Consider the following 17,372-nt stretch of genomic DNA (forward strand, 5'->3'; position numbering starts at 1 on the left):
ACCTTCTTGGTACCAGGAGCTATGCTTAGTTGTTGGAGATTACAAAGGTAGTATATATTTCCCTCAGAAGACATAGAAGTGGATTAAAAAAGCAATTGCAGTATAAGGGACAATGTGGTCATTTGAAAAGTAAAGTACAGCTGAACCACTGGAGAAGTTGAACACTCAGCTAGGAGAATCGGGGAAGGCTGAGAAGGGATGGATGGAGGTAGAAAGGCCGTAAAACCAATAAAGAATGACTAATGTAAGATGTATTAGATTTCTATTAATGCTTTAAAATTTATTTAGTATACCTTTCTAGTCAAAATTGGATATATATATACATATATATATATATATGTATATATTATTCTACTTGTTGATACCAAGGGTAACTTTACAAGAAAACAGACTTAAATTAGGAAATCATTAGGGGCTTTGAGGGAAAGTTATAGGACATGTCTTGATTACAATCTCTTTGGCTCACTCTCCTTCCATTTTCAAATCTGTATCTTTAATGCTGACAAGAAAAGATCACATATTCAGAAAGATACTAAAGCACTATAGTATCTTAAATCATTGCAAAGTCCTAAATTCTACTAATCATACTATCACAAAGTGGAAAAAGTTCTGGTATGTTACATAAAGTTATTTTATAAACAAGGAGCAAAAACAATAGCCATGAAACCATCTCTGATTATCACTGAGCAAATGGCTCTCATCTCCTGAGAAGTGGAGAGAGATTATCACAAGAAATCTTGAGACTGTCCTCAGCTCACTGCTGCTGAGCAACTGTAAATTTATGAATTAAGGTATAGGTTCAGCAGTAAATTGGGGGCATGATTCCTTTTATTCTCTTGAAGAGTCCTTTATTTTTCTGAAAATATATCTCCCAGATTCATTCCATTTCAAAATTGAATTGCTTTATTTTCCTAGCCGATGTGAGTAGATTCCTTTTGCCCTGTGATCACAACTTAGAGATCCTATACAATAGGCTGTTTTGCTATTGTTAGGGGGATACTTCTGGTTCCAGTCCCAAGGCACAGACTACAGCACAAATCTGAAGCCATGCAGGAAAAGTGAAAGAAAGGAGGATGGAAGGAAGAAGGGAGAAAGAGAAGAGAAAGGAAGGGGAAGAAAAGGTAAGGGAGGGAGGAAAAGGAAAGAGAAAAGAAGAAAGATAATGATCACCCGATAACCACACAGCATCAGTAGGTAGTGGTGATCTACTCTACTAAAAACTCAGGTAAGCCCTGAACCTAACACACATCTGAGCAGTAGGAAGCTGCTAGAAGCTGTCATAAACAGTGACTGATGCTGGATAGGATGTCCCAGGAGCAGAAGTAAATTCTTCTGCATAATAGTATCAGTCCTGCTTTTTTTTTTTTTTTTTTTCTGGCATCTTTTCCTTGCTGGCTGAGTTTGTCTACATCTATTCAGGTTCTCAAACTAAAACCTAGGATTCAACATTAATTTCTTTTTTTCCCTCCTGCCACTCTTTATTCTAAGTTAATTTCACCTCCTGTGTTTAGATACTTCCTATTAGATTGCCCTATTTCCATTATTAACCTCTTTTAGTCCAGTGTACCGATGGTATGCAGGGAGATTTTTGAAACTTAGATTGGGTCATATGTTCCCTTTACTTAAAACCTTCCAAGAACTTCCAGTTGCATTTTAGAACAGCTTTCAGGGTACGTGACATGCTAACTAGGGCCTTGTGTGGTCTGGCTTAGTCTTCACATCACCAGCTTCTCTCCTACCACTCTCCCTCAGACATAAGCTCCAGCTGTAAAAGTCTTTGTTGGGTGTTCTGTTCCTTCAACAGCTCCTTGACAATCTAGCCTAGCTCCTGGAGAACATGTGTTCCTGCTGTCACTGTGGCCTTGGGTTTTTGCATGGTTGGCTCCCTCAAATATTCTTTCTCAGAGAAGCCTTTTTTGACCACCTTTTTAGTAGCTCTCCTGTCAACCAGATACTCTGGGTGTGACTAGAGAAATCATCTCAATGCATCCTTTCTGGAACATTCTATGAAATACCCAGTGCTCTATTCCTTCTTTCCACCCCAACTGCTTTTCATCAAATTATCCTGTTTCATTTTCCAGTTTTGCACATAGAACTCAACACTAAAATTATATTGTATTCCGTAATTTGTGTATTATCTTTCATATTCCGTGGTCCCACACTAGACTATATAAAGTCTGTAAGAAGGGCAGGATTTCCTTGTTTTGTATATATCTTTCATACACAGAATAGCTCCTGGTCCCATCCGGATGCTCAGTTACTTACCATTTGTTAAACACAGGATGGTCTCTGACACACTACCGGATGAGTGGGGATGATGCTGTATTTATTAGTCTTGGAGAAACAGAGTAGAGGATGAGCCCTAGGGAGGCAGACAGGAAGCTCATAGTTGAACGTATTGTATGTAACAGGTTGCGCATTGGTCTTCCTCATTCAAGCTGAATAAATATTGGTAGTGATTTATTGAGTCTTAAGTAGAATCAAGGTCTCCAGGAGAGTACAAGTGCTCAGGCTGGACAACCATATCTCTTGTCTTTCACTCACCTCACTGGAAGAGGTTTTAATAGAAGGCTCGTACAAAGCTCTCTGGGTTTTCCTCACCTATTGTGGGAATATGACATCTCTCCCTGGGACTCAATTCCAGTAAGAAAGAAATGATCTATTTGAGGTATTTTGTCAGACTCTAAAAATAACATGATTTAGAATTGTTTGTCCAGAGAAAATGTTTCTAAGTTTACACTAACCAAACCAAACCAAATGCCTCCTCAAACTCTTTTGGATTATAACCCAAACAACTAGAATATGAAATTTTGCAAGCAGAAAATAAAATACTTTTTTTGCCTAGTTGCCTGTCTCTTTCCTGCTTTCTAGCCCCATTTTATTTTCTTCTTTGCCCCTGGTATTCCTTGTGTAATTCTCCCTCTCTGTAGAGAATAACAATAAAATCTATGGTGTTTTGGGTTTGGTAAAATGCTATCATGGCTCAGCTAGCCTAACTGAAGGTGCTGGTGGAAATGAAGGTAAGTTTTCTCTTTATCAATATCTTTGGTGTTCTTGAAATCTAACACAGTCCATCATTTTGAGCATCTATTTACCATGTCTTTTACAACTTTAATTATATCCATCTCTCACTGTATCTTTTTAATGGGGAATATCTTCCACATTTTTATGCATGTAGGAATTTTGATTCATGTGAAACATGATTCCACAAGAAATCAAATTACTATCCCTCTTCTCCTTTTTGCATAAATAGAAAGATATTGAGGTAAAGTCTAGTAATTATTATACAAGTATGGCCCTCTTGTCCCCTAACCCCACCCAAACAAGAAAATTTTCAAATATTCTCCACACACTTTTGGAAACAGCCAAGTGGAAGGAATTTCTACTCCCTGTATATGAGCAAAACCATCTGGTTTAGTTGGTTTGGTCAGGTCTTAGAAATGTGTTGACAAATGTATATTGGGGGTAACTTGTAGCTTTCTTCATTATATTGCTCCTGGGGGGAATAACAAATTTATACAAATGAATAGTCTGGTTTAAAAAGGCTTAAATAGATTAAAAATAATTAAAACCCATAGTCTACCTGGTGCAGATGTGCACCTTTAGTATAATGTACAAATATGGATTTTTACTATTCACTCTCATTTCCTATCTGCTAAGAGAAGAAAGACTCTACTACTTTTTGAGTGTCATCTTCCTCCAAGGAGTCAGCAATGATTTTTCTTTCAAAGTCAGCTTTTCTCCTAATGTTTCATTTTGATTTTATTGTTAGTTCTGGTTTTTAAAGAAATAGGACTTCCATAGGGCTACTGTAGGATATAGGTCAAAAAGATAGTTTAGTCCATGTATTTCATCCTTAATTTCCCATTTTCTGTTCCCATTCATTGGAGAATTAGACTCTCTTTCATGAGACAAAGATTTCCCTTAAAGGTATGGTTCTTGGTGAGTTTTGTATGAGGCTAGATGCAGTGGGAATTTGGGTATTTCTTAAAAGATTCAGTGTAGCCTCTTTGTTCTACAATTCTAAGGACTTAATATTCTACTCCTGAAACTTTTGTATCTCTGTAATCTTCATTTGTGATTTTGCATCTTTATTCCAGACATGAGTGTCATTACCTTGGAAATTTAACTAAAGGATGTGAGGAAATGTATTAGTTTTCTCTATTTTGATTCAGCAGTCATAAACAGCCTAAAGAGAATCAAAGGATTTTTATGTGATCAGTATTTATTTCTTAAACCAAAAGGAACAGAAAATATATCTGTACATGCATCCAGTATGTACCTGATTGCTGATAATTATTTTACAAGTTATTAAAAAGAGCAATGCTGAAAATTTTATGGCTTTGAAAAATTCTTTGAAGTTTTTACCAGTTCCAATTTAATTTGTAACTTATAAAAAATATTTTTCCTCCTTTTTCTTGCTGTCTGAGCTGTACTTTACTTACAGCAAATCATTCTTTATATTCATTGTTTCACTGACGCTGGCTTTTTGCTTGAATCTGCCAGAGGAAATCTTGCCTCCTCTAGATCTTTCTGCTGTGAAAACCTAACAGTTTTTCTTTCAACATTCAGACTGTATCCTGCATCCCTTGTCAATCCAGTCTTATGCTTGGGTCATAGATTAGCTTTGTTCCTTCTCTATTTGTCTGGATTTCTAGCTGAATTTGAGCATCATTTTTTCTCTAGTAGGACAAGTTGATCTTTTGGCTTAATGAAGAATAAGTACTATTGACTCTTCATGTCTGGAGGCTGACAGTTTTGTAAAAGTTCACAGAGATTTATTTATTGCTTGAAGTGAATATTAAATAAATGTCTGCCACTTTAATGAGATGGGTGTGGATCTTCTTTTCCCTTCTTAAGGCAATGAGTATTAGGGTGCTAGAGGTGCCAAATGTCGGTCACAGGTCACAGTAGGACATGAGAAGTTTCCTTTTTCACATTTTTAGTTTTTCCGCATTCTGTAAAGTTTTAGAGTCAAATGGACAGTTAAAGGTCAGTGTACTCACCCATAGTCCCAGTATTTGGGAGGTGGAGGAAGGAGATTTGCAAGTTTGAGGCCAGCCTGAGCTACGTGGCAAGTTCAAGGCCAGGCTTGACTACATAGCAAGACTCTTATTAAAAATAAAAAATCTAAACCTGACCTCCACGAACATCTCCTGGATACTGTAAGTACTAAAGTACTTGTAAAATCCCTAACATTGTTGAAGAAATGATGTCAATGGGCTGAGGCAAAGCTTATTTTGCCATCCTGTAACTACTATGACAATTAAGTAGCAATGTCCCCATACTGACGATGTCTTCTTCATTCTCTCTCTTATCTTGTCCCCTATCATAAAAATTAAGCGATGTGCAAAAAATTGCCTAAGAACAGATGCCACCTTATGGGAGACGTTTCAAATAGCCTGTATCTATAACAGTTCTGCCTCCATAGCCAATATCCTCTATATCGGTCCTTACTTTCTTCTTTCTTATTGAAGCATTTGCATGTGGAATAAAAAGGATAAAAACACAAAAGCAGATTTGTTTTTTCTGAGAACATCTGTTCTTGTTATAAAGTATCCAAATGACGTGATCCTGTTTTCTTCCAATGCCCTCTCAGTTTGCTGCTGCTGTTGATCTCAGACAAGAGTTTAAGGAAATAATGAGCAGTGTTTTCTAATGAGATGAAGTGTAGGGAAAAAAATCTGTTATAGTATATAAATTTTAGATGACATTAAAGACAAGTATGATCACAAAGAGGAGCTCCAATTGCATATAAAATGGTTTCTTATAGAATTATTTTTTCCTAAGATTTATTGAGTGATTTCATGGCATCAATACCCAAGTTTGGGTCTATGATGAGTCTGTTTTAAGTCTCTTAACTAATGCTCAGATTTGGGTACATTTTAAACATTTTAATTATAAGTTTTTACTATATGAATTATAATTAAAAGAAACTGTTATTTTTAAAGTTTACTTCTCAGGAGAAGGAGTCCCTTACAATTCAATAGCTACCATTATAATCAGCAGTTATATGAATACTAAATACTCAAATTTAAAAGGTAGAGTTTAAAATTTCCTAGGTATTTCTATGCAGATGATACTATTTTTTCTCTCCTAGATAGTACATAATACCTTCATTCTTCTATACAGAAGAGAGAGAGAGAGAAAGAGAGAGAGAGAGAGAGAGAGAGAGAGAGAGAGAGGCTAGTGAAAGATAAATAATAAAGCTTCCAAAATTACTTAGACCTTGGGGCCAGGGATTTAGCTCAGTGGTTCCACTGCCTGCCTCCCAAGCACAAGGTCCTGAGTTAGATCCCTGGTACAAAAATATCTATCTGTATATCTATCTATCTATATATATATCTTAATGGTTACCAGAGAAATAAAACCTGTGTAGGTATTAATGATTTAAAAAGCAGCCATTAAAGCCCCATGTGATACAGCTGGTCCTGTGCTCTATGTATATGATGGATCTAATACACATTTATCTGAAGTATTTCAGATGCATAACATCCATAAGGATATATAGGCCACTTATATATTTCAACTTTTTTCTAAGTCATTTTTAGAGATAGGGCTTTGCACATATTGATTGATTATTCTAGAAATATTTAGCATTTTCTGTGTGGGCTCAGGTCTCCACTTAGAAAGAGGAAACTTGGTCTAAGTCCTCTGATTCTACTCAATCTTTAAATTTATGTCTCAGTTCAATGGTGACATTCATTCTAAGGTAACCTTATAGTCTTCTCCTTTCAGGAACTGGGTTTTTATGCCTCAGCATCTTCCGCTAAGTACCACAGTACCTTGTTGCCTCTGATCCTTCAGAGAACACACTTGAATTTCATCTTGAGCATCTCCAGAATAGATCTCTTGAAACAACTTCGTTAATTCCTTCACTTAGTGAAACTTTGTATGAAATGTTCCTTTGACCTACAAGGTTCAATTTCGAAATTTTACAATATTTCACATTTTAGGTCTTTGGATCATTTTAGAGGATGATAAAAAATGGAATAAATCTGGGGACTCTCATATTCCCTTCAGGAGCATTGTTTATAATGGGATTTAAACCTTGATATGATTTCTACTGTGATGTGCACGACTGTGATTTCTGTGGTCACTGAATGAAGATAGGACTATGGGTTAATTAATGGAAATGTCAAGTTAGACAGCGTATGTTGTAGAGTTCTTTTCTCATCTAATTCTTGGATACTTTCTAAAAGCCAGACTGGTGTATTATGTCCAAATAATCATATGATTCTAAAATATGTATGATAAATTTCCTATATCTTCAAGAAATTCATTTGAATACTAAGACTTGGAGAAACAAAAAACTCCTGAGTCCTTTATATATTCGCATAGTGCCATTGGCATTTTAAACCCTCATATCACAGATAAAGCAGGAGACTGATTTCTTTCATCACTTTGGGATTCTCCTTAGTGTTTGAGCTGAAACTTTTACCTCTGGGGACTATTGTGGAAGACAGATTAGGAGGAGCATCGAGAGGGTACCATCAAATCTTCCTGGGTCATGTGCACCAGTGTGGCTCTGAGACCCTGCTGCCATGTGAGCTGCTTTGAGAACAGCTTTTAACATTGGCACTCACTGCTGCCCTTAGGCAAAGGACCTGAGACCCTGTATGCGGGGCAGAAGCTCAACGACAATGAGTGGCACACAGTTCGGGTAGTGCGAAGAGGAAAAAGCCTGAAGTTAACCGTGGATGACGACGTGGCTGAGGGTGAGTACAGCCAGGGAGACATCTAACTCCCTTGGCTCTCTTGGATAATTTGTTTTCAAAGCTTTCTGTTTTGCTTAATAGAAGTTGCTGTGGCTAAGCTCAGGAAAGGCTCAGAAAATAACCTGCTTCTGTATTTTCCTAAGACTTTTCATCAATCTGTATATAGGACTTACTGACATCTGTAATTATACATATGGGTCTCTCTCTCCTTAGGCATAGAGTAGTAAGGGTCTACAAATCCTTCTGTTATTCAGTAGTTATAGAATCACTTATCAGTCATCTTTCTGTGTATGTTCATTCTGTCTGTGTTGAGTGACTCATTGGTAGAGATAAATGGAGAACCCAGGAATTCAAAGCATTACAGGGACACAAATACTAGAATAATGCTTAAAAGGTATTGAATAAGATTTGGTTTAATTACTTATTCATTTATTTAATCATTATTACCTGAGCATCTATTCTGTACCAACCACTGTTTCAGGAGGAGCTGGGGATATAGTGATGTACAAACAAGCAGGTCTTCGGTTGGGTGGAAGTTACAATTGGAAAGAGAATGACTGACTGGCTCCATGCATATACCAAGGAACAAGAGTCCCACACAGCTCATACATATATTCTGAGAACCTGGTATATGGCTACAATGTGATAGCATTGTAGAAGATCAAAAGGAAGCACAGAGATTACCTGTTTCTTCCAATAGTGAAGCAGTCTACTACATTAGCTAAATCTCTGGTATTTAAAAATAGAAAAAGAATAGATTATAAGATTCGAATTTGGGTGGGTTAGATTAAAATTTTCAATTGAAACAGAAGAACCAATTGGGGTGGAGATATTAGATGTAGGAAGGTAGAGCCAGAATTGATGGGTAGGTATAATTGATGAGGTCTAGGAGCAAGGAGAGAAAGCCTGTCCAAGTGATTTGTTACATGCTGCATTCAGTAAGTCTACTAATATTTCAGTACATAGTAGGCAGAATTCTTGTCCATGTGGGAAAAGAAAACTTGGAAAGGCACAGGGTGTTATGTGGAACCTCACCTTCATCTGATCTCAGCCCTAACACTGACTCTCTGAAGGATGCTGGGAAAGGCCCGTACCATTCCTAGGTATGTCAAATTCAGTGGGTAGCCCGAGACATTTCTATGATGTGCTCTGTGGATAAGATAGTCAAGTTAGTCAGGAGCTTTGGGGTTAATACAATCACTGCCAGTAAATTTCTTTATGACTCTGGGATAGATATAGTAAACCTCTTTTTCTTCATTTTACCATCTTTAAACCTACACTTTTGTTATTTCTAACGCTCCTTCCAACATAAATGTTCTGCAATTTTGAGTCTTCTATAATTCAATCTTATATTCATGAGCCTGAGTGTCTATAGTTCCAGAATCAGGAATTATGGTGAAGTATGTGTGTGTCCAGGATTGTGTGTGTGTGTCCATGCACACACATGTAAGTCTGGGTGCACACATGTGGATGTGTCAGTGGAGAAAGACAGTCTGGGGACAGATGGAGAACATCTAGCATATATCCAGTAGGCGGGAAATGCCATGTTAGCTGTCTTCCACATATCAGTTCGTTTAATCTTCCATAATTCAATGCAGCCTTTCAAAATAAATGTTCTTATTGTCATTTTACAGAACAAGAACATGAAACTTAGAGAGTTGCTTAATTGAGCTTCAAATTTATGTCTATGTGATTCCACAAAATCAACCTCTTTGCTTTGCTTCACAATCCATCATATGAAAATGAAAAATATAGTGAGATGGATTAGGGAGAGGTGGGGAGTACATTCAAGAATGCAAATTACAACACTCCTTCTCTCCCTCCTAAAAATTAAGGGGACCAGAACCACATCAAATATCCTATTATACACTGCTACTACACACAGAATAGCTTAGTGGTAGGAAGTATGGTTTCTAGTCTACATGCCTGAAGGATAACTTAGCGTCATAAAATGAATGCTAACAATGAGATGCAAAAATGTTTAAAACTCATAGTCAACCTGCATTAATTATTCAAGAACTCCCCTTGAGCTGTTAGTACAGGCAGGAGTATGCAAAGGCTACCTCCTAACTCTTCTGGATTGGTGGGGTAAATACTAGGGTGATGGATTCACGGCGTGTTTTCAATAGCAGCCACTAGATGGCACCATCAACACAGTCTTTCCCTGCAGTGCATTCGTTTTATTTTCCTTGAAAAATACGTGCCTTGCAAGTACAGTCATAAAGAACTGCAAACTGAGGGTATTGTAGTTCCTTCTCTCTATCATTATTCTTTCATAGAACCTTTGGAATAAAGATAATTATAAATTGTGCTTTCTGTTACCACTAATAATTAGAAAGCAGGGCTAAACCACAGAATGCCAAAGTCATCCAGTAATTTGATATTTGAAATTAATGAAGTTCTTTCATTTCCAGTCTGACCCCCTACTTCACTACTGATGAAAGAAAGCAGCCATGAGGATAAAGAAATTTGTGGGAGGAAAAGAGTTATTTTGCTTATGAGCTCTAACCGTGGGTTGCTTTTTACAGTGATAAGAGGTTTGGAAATTTTAATTTTAGTTCACAAAATTCATAAAATCAAGGAATGAAATTAAAATACCACACAATCCCCAGGTTATTAGGTATCATATTACTGACTTATTTCGTAATTCCATTCATGCTGCTTAAGGTTCCCCCATGAGCCAAATTTTTAGCTAGTATGTAGAAATGATGCAAAGAATAGGTCAGACTCACAGGAAATCAAAAGAAAAGAAAGAAATATTCCTCAACCCACTATTTTTCATTTATTATAGTGTAATTGTATTCTTGGAAACATATTAAGTTCAGTTGACAGTTAATAAGGATTGATTGATTGATTGGGCTGGATTTCTATTCTTATGAATAAATTAAAAGAATGTCTCACTTGAATTATTCTCTCCTCCAAATAGGGGTCTAATGATGCATGAACCACCCACTCCACCCAGAACTTCTTACAAGTACAAAAACATGCCCCTTTTTTCACTACTCTGGTCCAAACTGACTTCTTCCTCCCTCTTCCAAGCTGTGAAAAAGTCATTTTCCAAAGTTTTGATTAAAACCTTGTTCCTCCTGTTAATAAAAAGCTTTATAAAATAGGATTTGGAATTATTAGGTCAAAGATGAAGTTATTTATTGCAAGACTTATTAGAACTCTATAATAAGCTAATGTACACTGATAATCATCAATAATTAAATATGCAATATTTCCCAAATGTATTTGGCTCTGGAAGATTTTTTTTTTAATATAAAGCATTTTATAGCACACACTTTTAAAGTACTGACATCATGGAAAAAGGGGTTTGGGACCAATGCAGCTGGAGAAAATTGTAGGCAAAATGTGAGAATTCTTTACTGAGACTTTGTAAGTCTATACTTTCTTAACTTCTCTCCCTGTATTGGAAGACAAGAGAGGTCAAATTACTTCCTCTCAGCCTGCCATTTATTTATTTATTTATTTATTTATTTATTTGCTAAACTCTTACTGTTGGCCAGGAGCCTCATGTGCAGAAGGGATGATCTGACTTCTGATTCTCAAGCCAACGTCTCTGATAGGAGCCTCTTCCTCTGATGTCAGCTGCTTGCTGTCCTCTGGCCCCTCTGCTGTACACTAAGGGACATATACAGGACACTTAAAATGGACCCTACTTTAAATGGGGCTTGAATCCTAATGAAAACATTTCAGAGAAAGGGAACAATTGATGGCTGCACAATTACTAATAGTGATTAATTTAACTCCCAGATACTGTTCTAAGTACTTCTCATGTGTTGACATATTTGAGCCTGATAACTTCATACCTGTTTCACACATGGGAAACTGAGGCATGAAAATGTTAAGGAACTCTCCTAGGGGAACCCAGGTAAGAAGTTGTGGAATTGGGATCCATATGCAGGGAGCAGAGCCAGAGATTATATACTTATCCACCCTCTGCCATGTCATCCTGGGAAGCTACAGCAAGAATCTGGCCCAAATTTTCCAAAGGTTTATTCTTCATCATTCTGAGAGTCAATCCACAGGTGGCTTACTGCCATCAGTGGTACACGGGAGTGAATGTGTAAACAGGATCCATGATAGCAACGCTGCTTAGGGCAGGCCCTGAGTATACTACTCTTGAACTAGGTGGAATGGCATTGTGATACTTAGCCATGGAGAACAGGTGCAAACTCATTATCACAGTTTCTGCAGGGAAATGTCAAGAGTTAAATTCTGCCTGCTGTTTTGCTTGGACAGTGATGTAGGGAATGGGTCACCTTTTTCTTCAGAGACAGTATCATGCACAAGTAAAGACATGGGCTTTGGAATTTATATACTTAGGTTCAATTTGAGGGTCTACTACTTACTTGTTTAAACCCTGATCAGATTTCTTAATCTCTATGAGCTAAGGGCTCTCACCTCTAAAGAAGGATAATGATACCTATATATAATTTTATTGTGATATGACATTTATGAGGCAGTGCTCAGCATAGGGTCTGGCACATAGGAATAGTCAGTAGTCCTGATATTTCTTCATTATTTTTCACTCATGTTCTCTTTCTTCTGAAATTCAAAAGCAGTTGCAAGGGCCGGGGATTTATCTCAGTGGTTCCACCACCTGCCTTGGTCCCCAGTACTCCAAAAAAAAAAAAAAAAAAAAAGCAGTTGCTATGAGGACCTGTCTTTTTGTGCTTTTCCCCCTACAGTAGGAATATACATATGTTCATTTCCAGGGGAATGAGCTCTTTTAACCTGTAGTGGACTCAATTCCTTTCTTAATTGGCCTCACATTGCCTTACCCTCCCAGACTTAATTGAAGCTTCTCTTTGAGACAACCTAAATCCTAACTGTCCCTGTGTTTAGCCAAGTCCTCGCTCAGTTTCCCTTCTATCTCAATCAGCATCCTTATAACTGTTTTCTTGTTTTATCAAATTGATTTCCTAATGCGCAGAATTGCATAATCCCTCAATCCTGAAGGTTAGTTCGCCAGAATTTCTTTAAAAGCTCCCATTTGACTTTAAAATTTTTTCTTCAGATTCCTTTTCTCACACAAGGATCCATCTTTTTGAATCACCAGGGCTGATCCTCACTTCATGATTCTCATTGTAGACTTTTTGGTAAAATACAAATTGACATGAATATAAACATCATCATATTTTAATGCATTTGACCCCATGCACATTGGCTCTGACCCATTTCCTCCTCATTCTGGTATTAACAGCTATAGATAAATTGGCATTGAGTGTTTATTTCTGTCACTTCATTGTTTTAAAATAGGTGGGGTTGGGTTTTTTTTTGTTTTGTATCTTCATGACCAGAGCAATTTTCAATACTGAGTCCTTTTATGCAATCATTATTTTTCCTATTCAGTTATCAACAGATTTAGCTTGTATGTTGATTTTACTCTACAAAATTGTTTGTTAACCAACATCCTTACTTTATTTTTGTACATATTAAGAGAATGATGTGTCATTAGTTGTCAAAATGCCCCATAGACACTCACGAGATGGAAACCTGACTTTGGTGCTCAGAAGCAACTCTTTGCAGGCCTGAGTTTGCTCCTGGAGGGATGAAATATGAATGGGCAGCCAAGGATATAATGTAGTGGAATCCCAGATTCAAGCTAAAGAAGAAAACACAAGCCAAGAAAACACATTCCTCTGTGGGTTTTTTGTTTTGGTAAAAAAAGAATTCTGAGCCAATAAAGAGATACAATAAAGAGAGAAGAGAAAGACACACAAATCATGCACCATTAGTGACTATATTGTCATTAAAATATGGCTTATATCTACTAAACCTCAGAGATAGATGCAACAGCTCCCTTTGACCTGATTGAGAATGGATGGGCATCCTCCAGGGAAGCAGGTGTAACATGGTGCTGAATGGAATGGAATGGGTGTTTCCGATGGATGGTGCCTTGCTCAGACAAAGAGAACCAGAAGCTTACAGGGTTGATCTCTTTGCAGCTCACTCTTAATATTTCATATTATGTCATTCCTCTTCTTCTGCCACGTTGTAAACAAGAAAGTAAAGGGATTCCAGCATGTCTTCCTAGTGGAGTTTCATCAATGAAGAAGTTGACAACAAAAGAAAGCAGGGGAAGGGACCTCCCTTTCTCTCTAACACCACAAGGCAGGAGAATATAGTTTGTTACATTTTATTTTATTTTAAAAATTTTATTTGTAGTACCTAGTGATTACATCCCTTGTGTAGAGTTGGTGCATGTACATAACACATATCAATTCTTTTTTCATCTCCTTTCTCTCCCCACTTCCTCCATTTTTTTTTTTTTGGTACAGGGGATCGAACTCGGGACCTTGCGCTTGCGAGTCAGGCGCCGAAACCACTGAGCTAAATCCCCGGCCCACTTCCTCCATATCTTGATTCCCTTCTCATTTGAGAAAGATCTATCGCTCTAGTTTCTATTATCTTTTATTTTGCTCTTTATTTGTAGTTTAGGTTTCTTATGTAAGAGAAACTCTGTGATATTTAAGCTTGTACATCTGATTTATTTCACTTAACATTATGATTTCAAGGTGAATCCATTTTCTTATAAATGGCTTAAGTTTGTCCTTCTTTATGGCAGAATAGCACTTCATCACGCATAAATACTACATTTTCTGTATCCCTTAATGTGTTGATGACATATAGGCTGCTTCCAAGAATTAGCTATTATGAATTGTGGGTACATAAACATAGGTATGCATGTATCACTGTAACATGATGTCTTTAACTCTTTTGGGAAGATACATAAAAGATACATAAAAGGAAGATACATAAAAGATGAGTTGAATACAATTTCTATTTTTAATTTTTTGAGGAATCTCCAGGTATCCAATTTTTACTCTGGCCATATGAACGACGTTTGTTTTTTTTTTTGTTGTTATTAAACTGTCTCGTCTCTACCTTGATTTCAAGCTCTTTTCACTATGTCTGTCCTAATCACTCAGTATTTCCAGGCAGAATAGGTAACGAGAGATCTAATAGTTCATTTTATTAGTTGGAGCTCTTTCAGTTGCAGATACAAGAAACCCAACTCAATGCTTATAGGTGAAAGGGAGTATGTTGTCAGAGAGTTAAAAAAAAAAATCCAGATTTGTCTGGCTGGATCCAGAACCTCAAATGACATCAGCATGAAGAAATTTTTTTCTCTGCATTGTGATTGTCTTTTGGGTTGGTGGTCACTTCATAGACTCCAAGCAAGCCTGGCTTACACAACACACCCTTTTCATCAGCAAAACGCTGGAGATGAGTGTTATTGTGTTGGTGCATTGGGTTGTTGTTAATCTAGTGTCCCTGAGGTTGGTTCCTACAGCAGCCACATCAACATGATTTTGGAACTATTAGAAATGTAAGTTTTCAAGCCGTGTCCAGATTTTGGAATCCGTTTTGGTTAGGGACAGCTTTTTGTCATTCACATGCTTCAGATGTGAAGGGTGGCTTCCCAGAGGTAAATTCTGTTACTACTAGAAAAAAAAAAAATAGAAGCTTTCAGGCAGACACAAAAATCAGTGCAATTTCTATAAAAAGAAACTTTTTCACATGCACTAGGTGGTGAGGTATGACAGCAAGAAATATTTAGTAGTGAATACCTGGGCTTGTTCACTGTATCATCACAAGGGTTATGTTAACAAGGACTCTTAATCTTACAGTGCGCATTTGGACTCAAATGTTTCCCTGGGTAGAAAAAATGAAGTTTTATCTTTTAACTTGGGTTACCCACAATCTCATCTTCTCTTTCTTATGATGAGATATGCTAAGCAGTTGCATGACAGCATGAATGTCCGCGTATGGTATGGGCTGGGGTGGTTCTCAGCACCCTGACTGAAGCACTGTCACATATATCACTAGTATTTTGTTTTCTGGAACCAAATCAAGAAAACTAAATATTTTGAGTGGAAACAAGTTCTACCTCCAAGACCTAGTAAGAGTGCTCTGATAAAGCATGGTAACTTTTCCTGTTTCTGCCTCCTCTCTGGTTTGCATAGGTACAATGGTGGGAGACCACACCCGCTTGGAGTTCCACAATATCGAAACTGGTATCATGACTGAGAAACGTTACATCTCCGTTGTCCCTTCCAGTTTCATTGGCCACCTGCAGAGCCTCATGTTTAATGGCTTGCTCTATATTGACTTGTGCAAAAATGGTGACATTGATTACTGTGAGCTGAAGGCTCGCTTTGGCCTAAGGAATATCATTGCTGACCCTGTCACCTTCAAGACCAAGAGCAGCTACCTGAGCCTCGCTACCCTCCAGGCCTACACTTCCATGCACCTCTTTTTCCAGTTCAAGACCACCTCTGCTGATGGCTTCATTCTCTTCAATAGCGGGGATGGCAATGACTTCATTGCAGTGGAACTGGTGAAGGGGTAAGTGGAAAGGATCACAAAATGTAGGCTGGATTTCTTCCTTCAAGCCCTTCATAAAATATGGACATGAGAAAACCTGTCCATTCTCTCTCCACATGTCTATTCCTGCTAGCATCCTCGTTGGTTATGAAAATCCACAAATTATTAGGGCTGGAAAGGAGACCAACATAACTTTATTTAAAGATCTTCCACTAGGTCAACATTATCAGGCTTTTAGTATGAAATATACTCCTTTAAAACCATAGGACCATTTTTAAATGCTTTTTTTTTTTTTTTGTAAAAGAAAACTATGGTATGGTTTACATCCATCTCTTGAGTAATACTAATTGCCACTATCAAATTTATACTATGAAGTGAAATATGTATAGATATTTTCATCCCCACCATTAGCTGATATGTCCAAAGTTTTGATCACTATCCTCTCTTCAAGGCATTTTAATACTACATATGGGAAAATAGTCAAAACCAAAACAAAACCAGATCTATGATTGACTGGATTTAAATACTGCCTACTAGTATTTCTCAGTGTACCGCTTCTTGGCTCTGGGTAGTATTCAGGTAGTAGCAGCGTTAAAGAAGTAGACTCTGTGAAAATGAAATTAAAATGAAGAATGATATGATAGCTATTGACTGTTCTTATAACTCTAAGCCAGGCTTAATGATGGTTGTGATAGACCAGTTTAGCATGGGAGCTATAAAGCCCTGAGTGCCAGATTCACATATATCGCCATTGACCCACCTCAGGGAGCTGCTTCTATCAAGTGTTTTCTGTCCTTCCTAGGTACATACACTATGTGTTTGACCTTGGGAATGGTCCCAATGTGATCAAGGGCAACAGTGACCGTCCCCTGAATGACAACCAGTGGCACAATGTCGTCATCACTCGAGACAATAGTAACACGCACAGCCTGAAAGTGGACACCAAGGTGGTCACTCAGGTTATCAATGGGGCCAAAAATCTGGATTTGAAAGGTAAATCTTGTAAAGAAGTTTGTCCTTCTTAGAGCATTTCTTACAATAGAAAGTTTATTTAGAGAGGCAAACTAGTTAGTAGGGCCCTGTGTTGGTTGTTGGTACATCCTGCATATCCTATTTTAGCATTATCAAATTATACCATCATGCAACTTTTTCAGTTTTTACATAGAATAATAGTTTACTTTCTCTGATAATGCCAGGAATTTTTGGTGTGGGGACTGAGTAATGAGGTGATAAATGTCAAAATGGGGGAGAGTCCATTATAAAGAGGAAGGAACATAATCTTTGGAATTTCAGCTGAGTCATTTATTGCTTTGGTAA

General features: G+C 37.4%; 1 protein-coding gene across 1 annotated transcript in view; it reads left to right on the plus strand.

Moving 5' to 3' along the window:
- Positions 1–17,372, plus strand: part of Nrxn3 (neurexin 3) — a 1,580,164-nt gene that overhangs the window by 743,613 nt on the left and 819,179 nt on the right. Inside the window, 3 exon segments of the mRNA XM_087195138.1 lie at positions 7,599–7,718; positions 15,695–16,076; positions 16,858–17,048. Of these exon segments, the coding sequence (XP_087051264.1) occupies positions 7,599–7,718; positions 15,695–16,076; positions 16,858–17,048 (693 nt within the window).

Source organism: Heterocephalus glaber, unplaced genomic scaffold (genome assembly GCF_053883595.1).
Source record: "Heterocephalus glaber isolate CG9 unplaced genomic scaffold, H.glaber_assembly_v1.0 deba00001608, whole genome shotgun sequence".
NCBI classification, from domain to species: Eukaryota; Metazoa; Chordata; class Mammalia; order Rodentia; family Bathyergidae; genus Heterocephalus; species Heterocephalus glaber.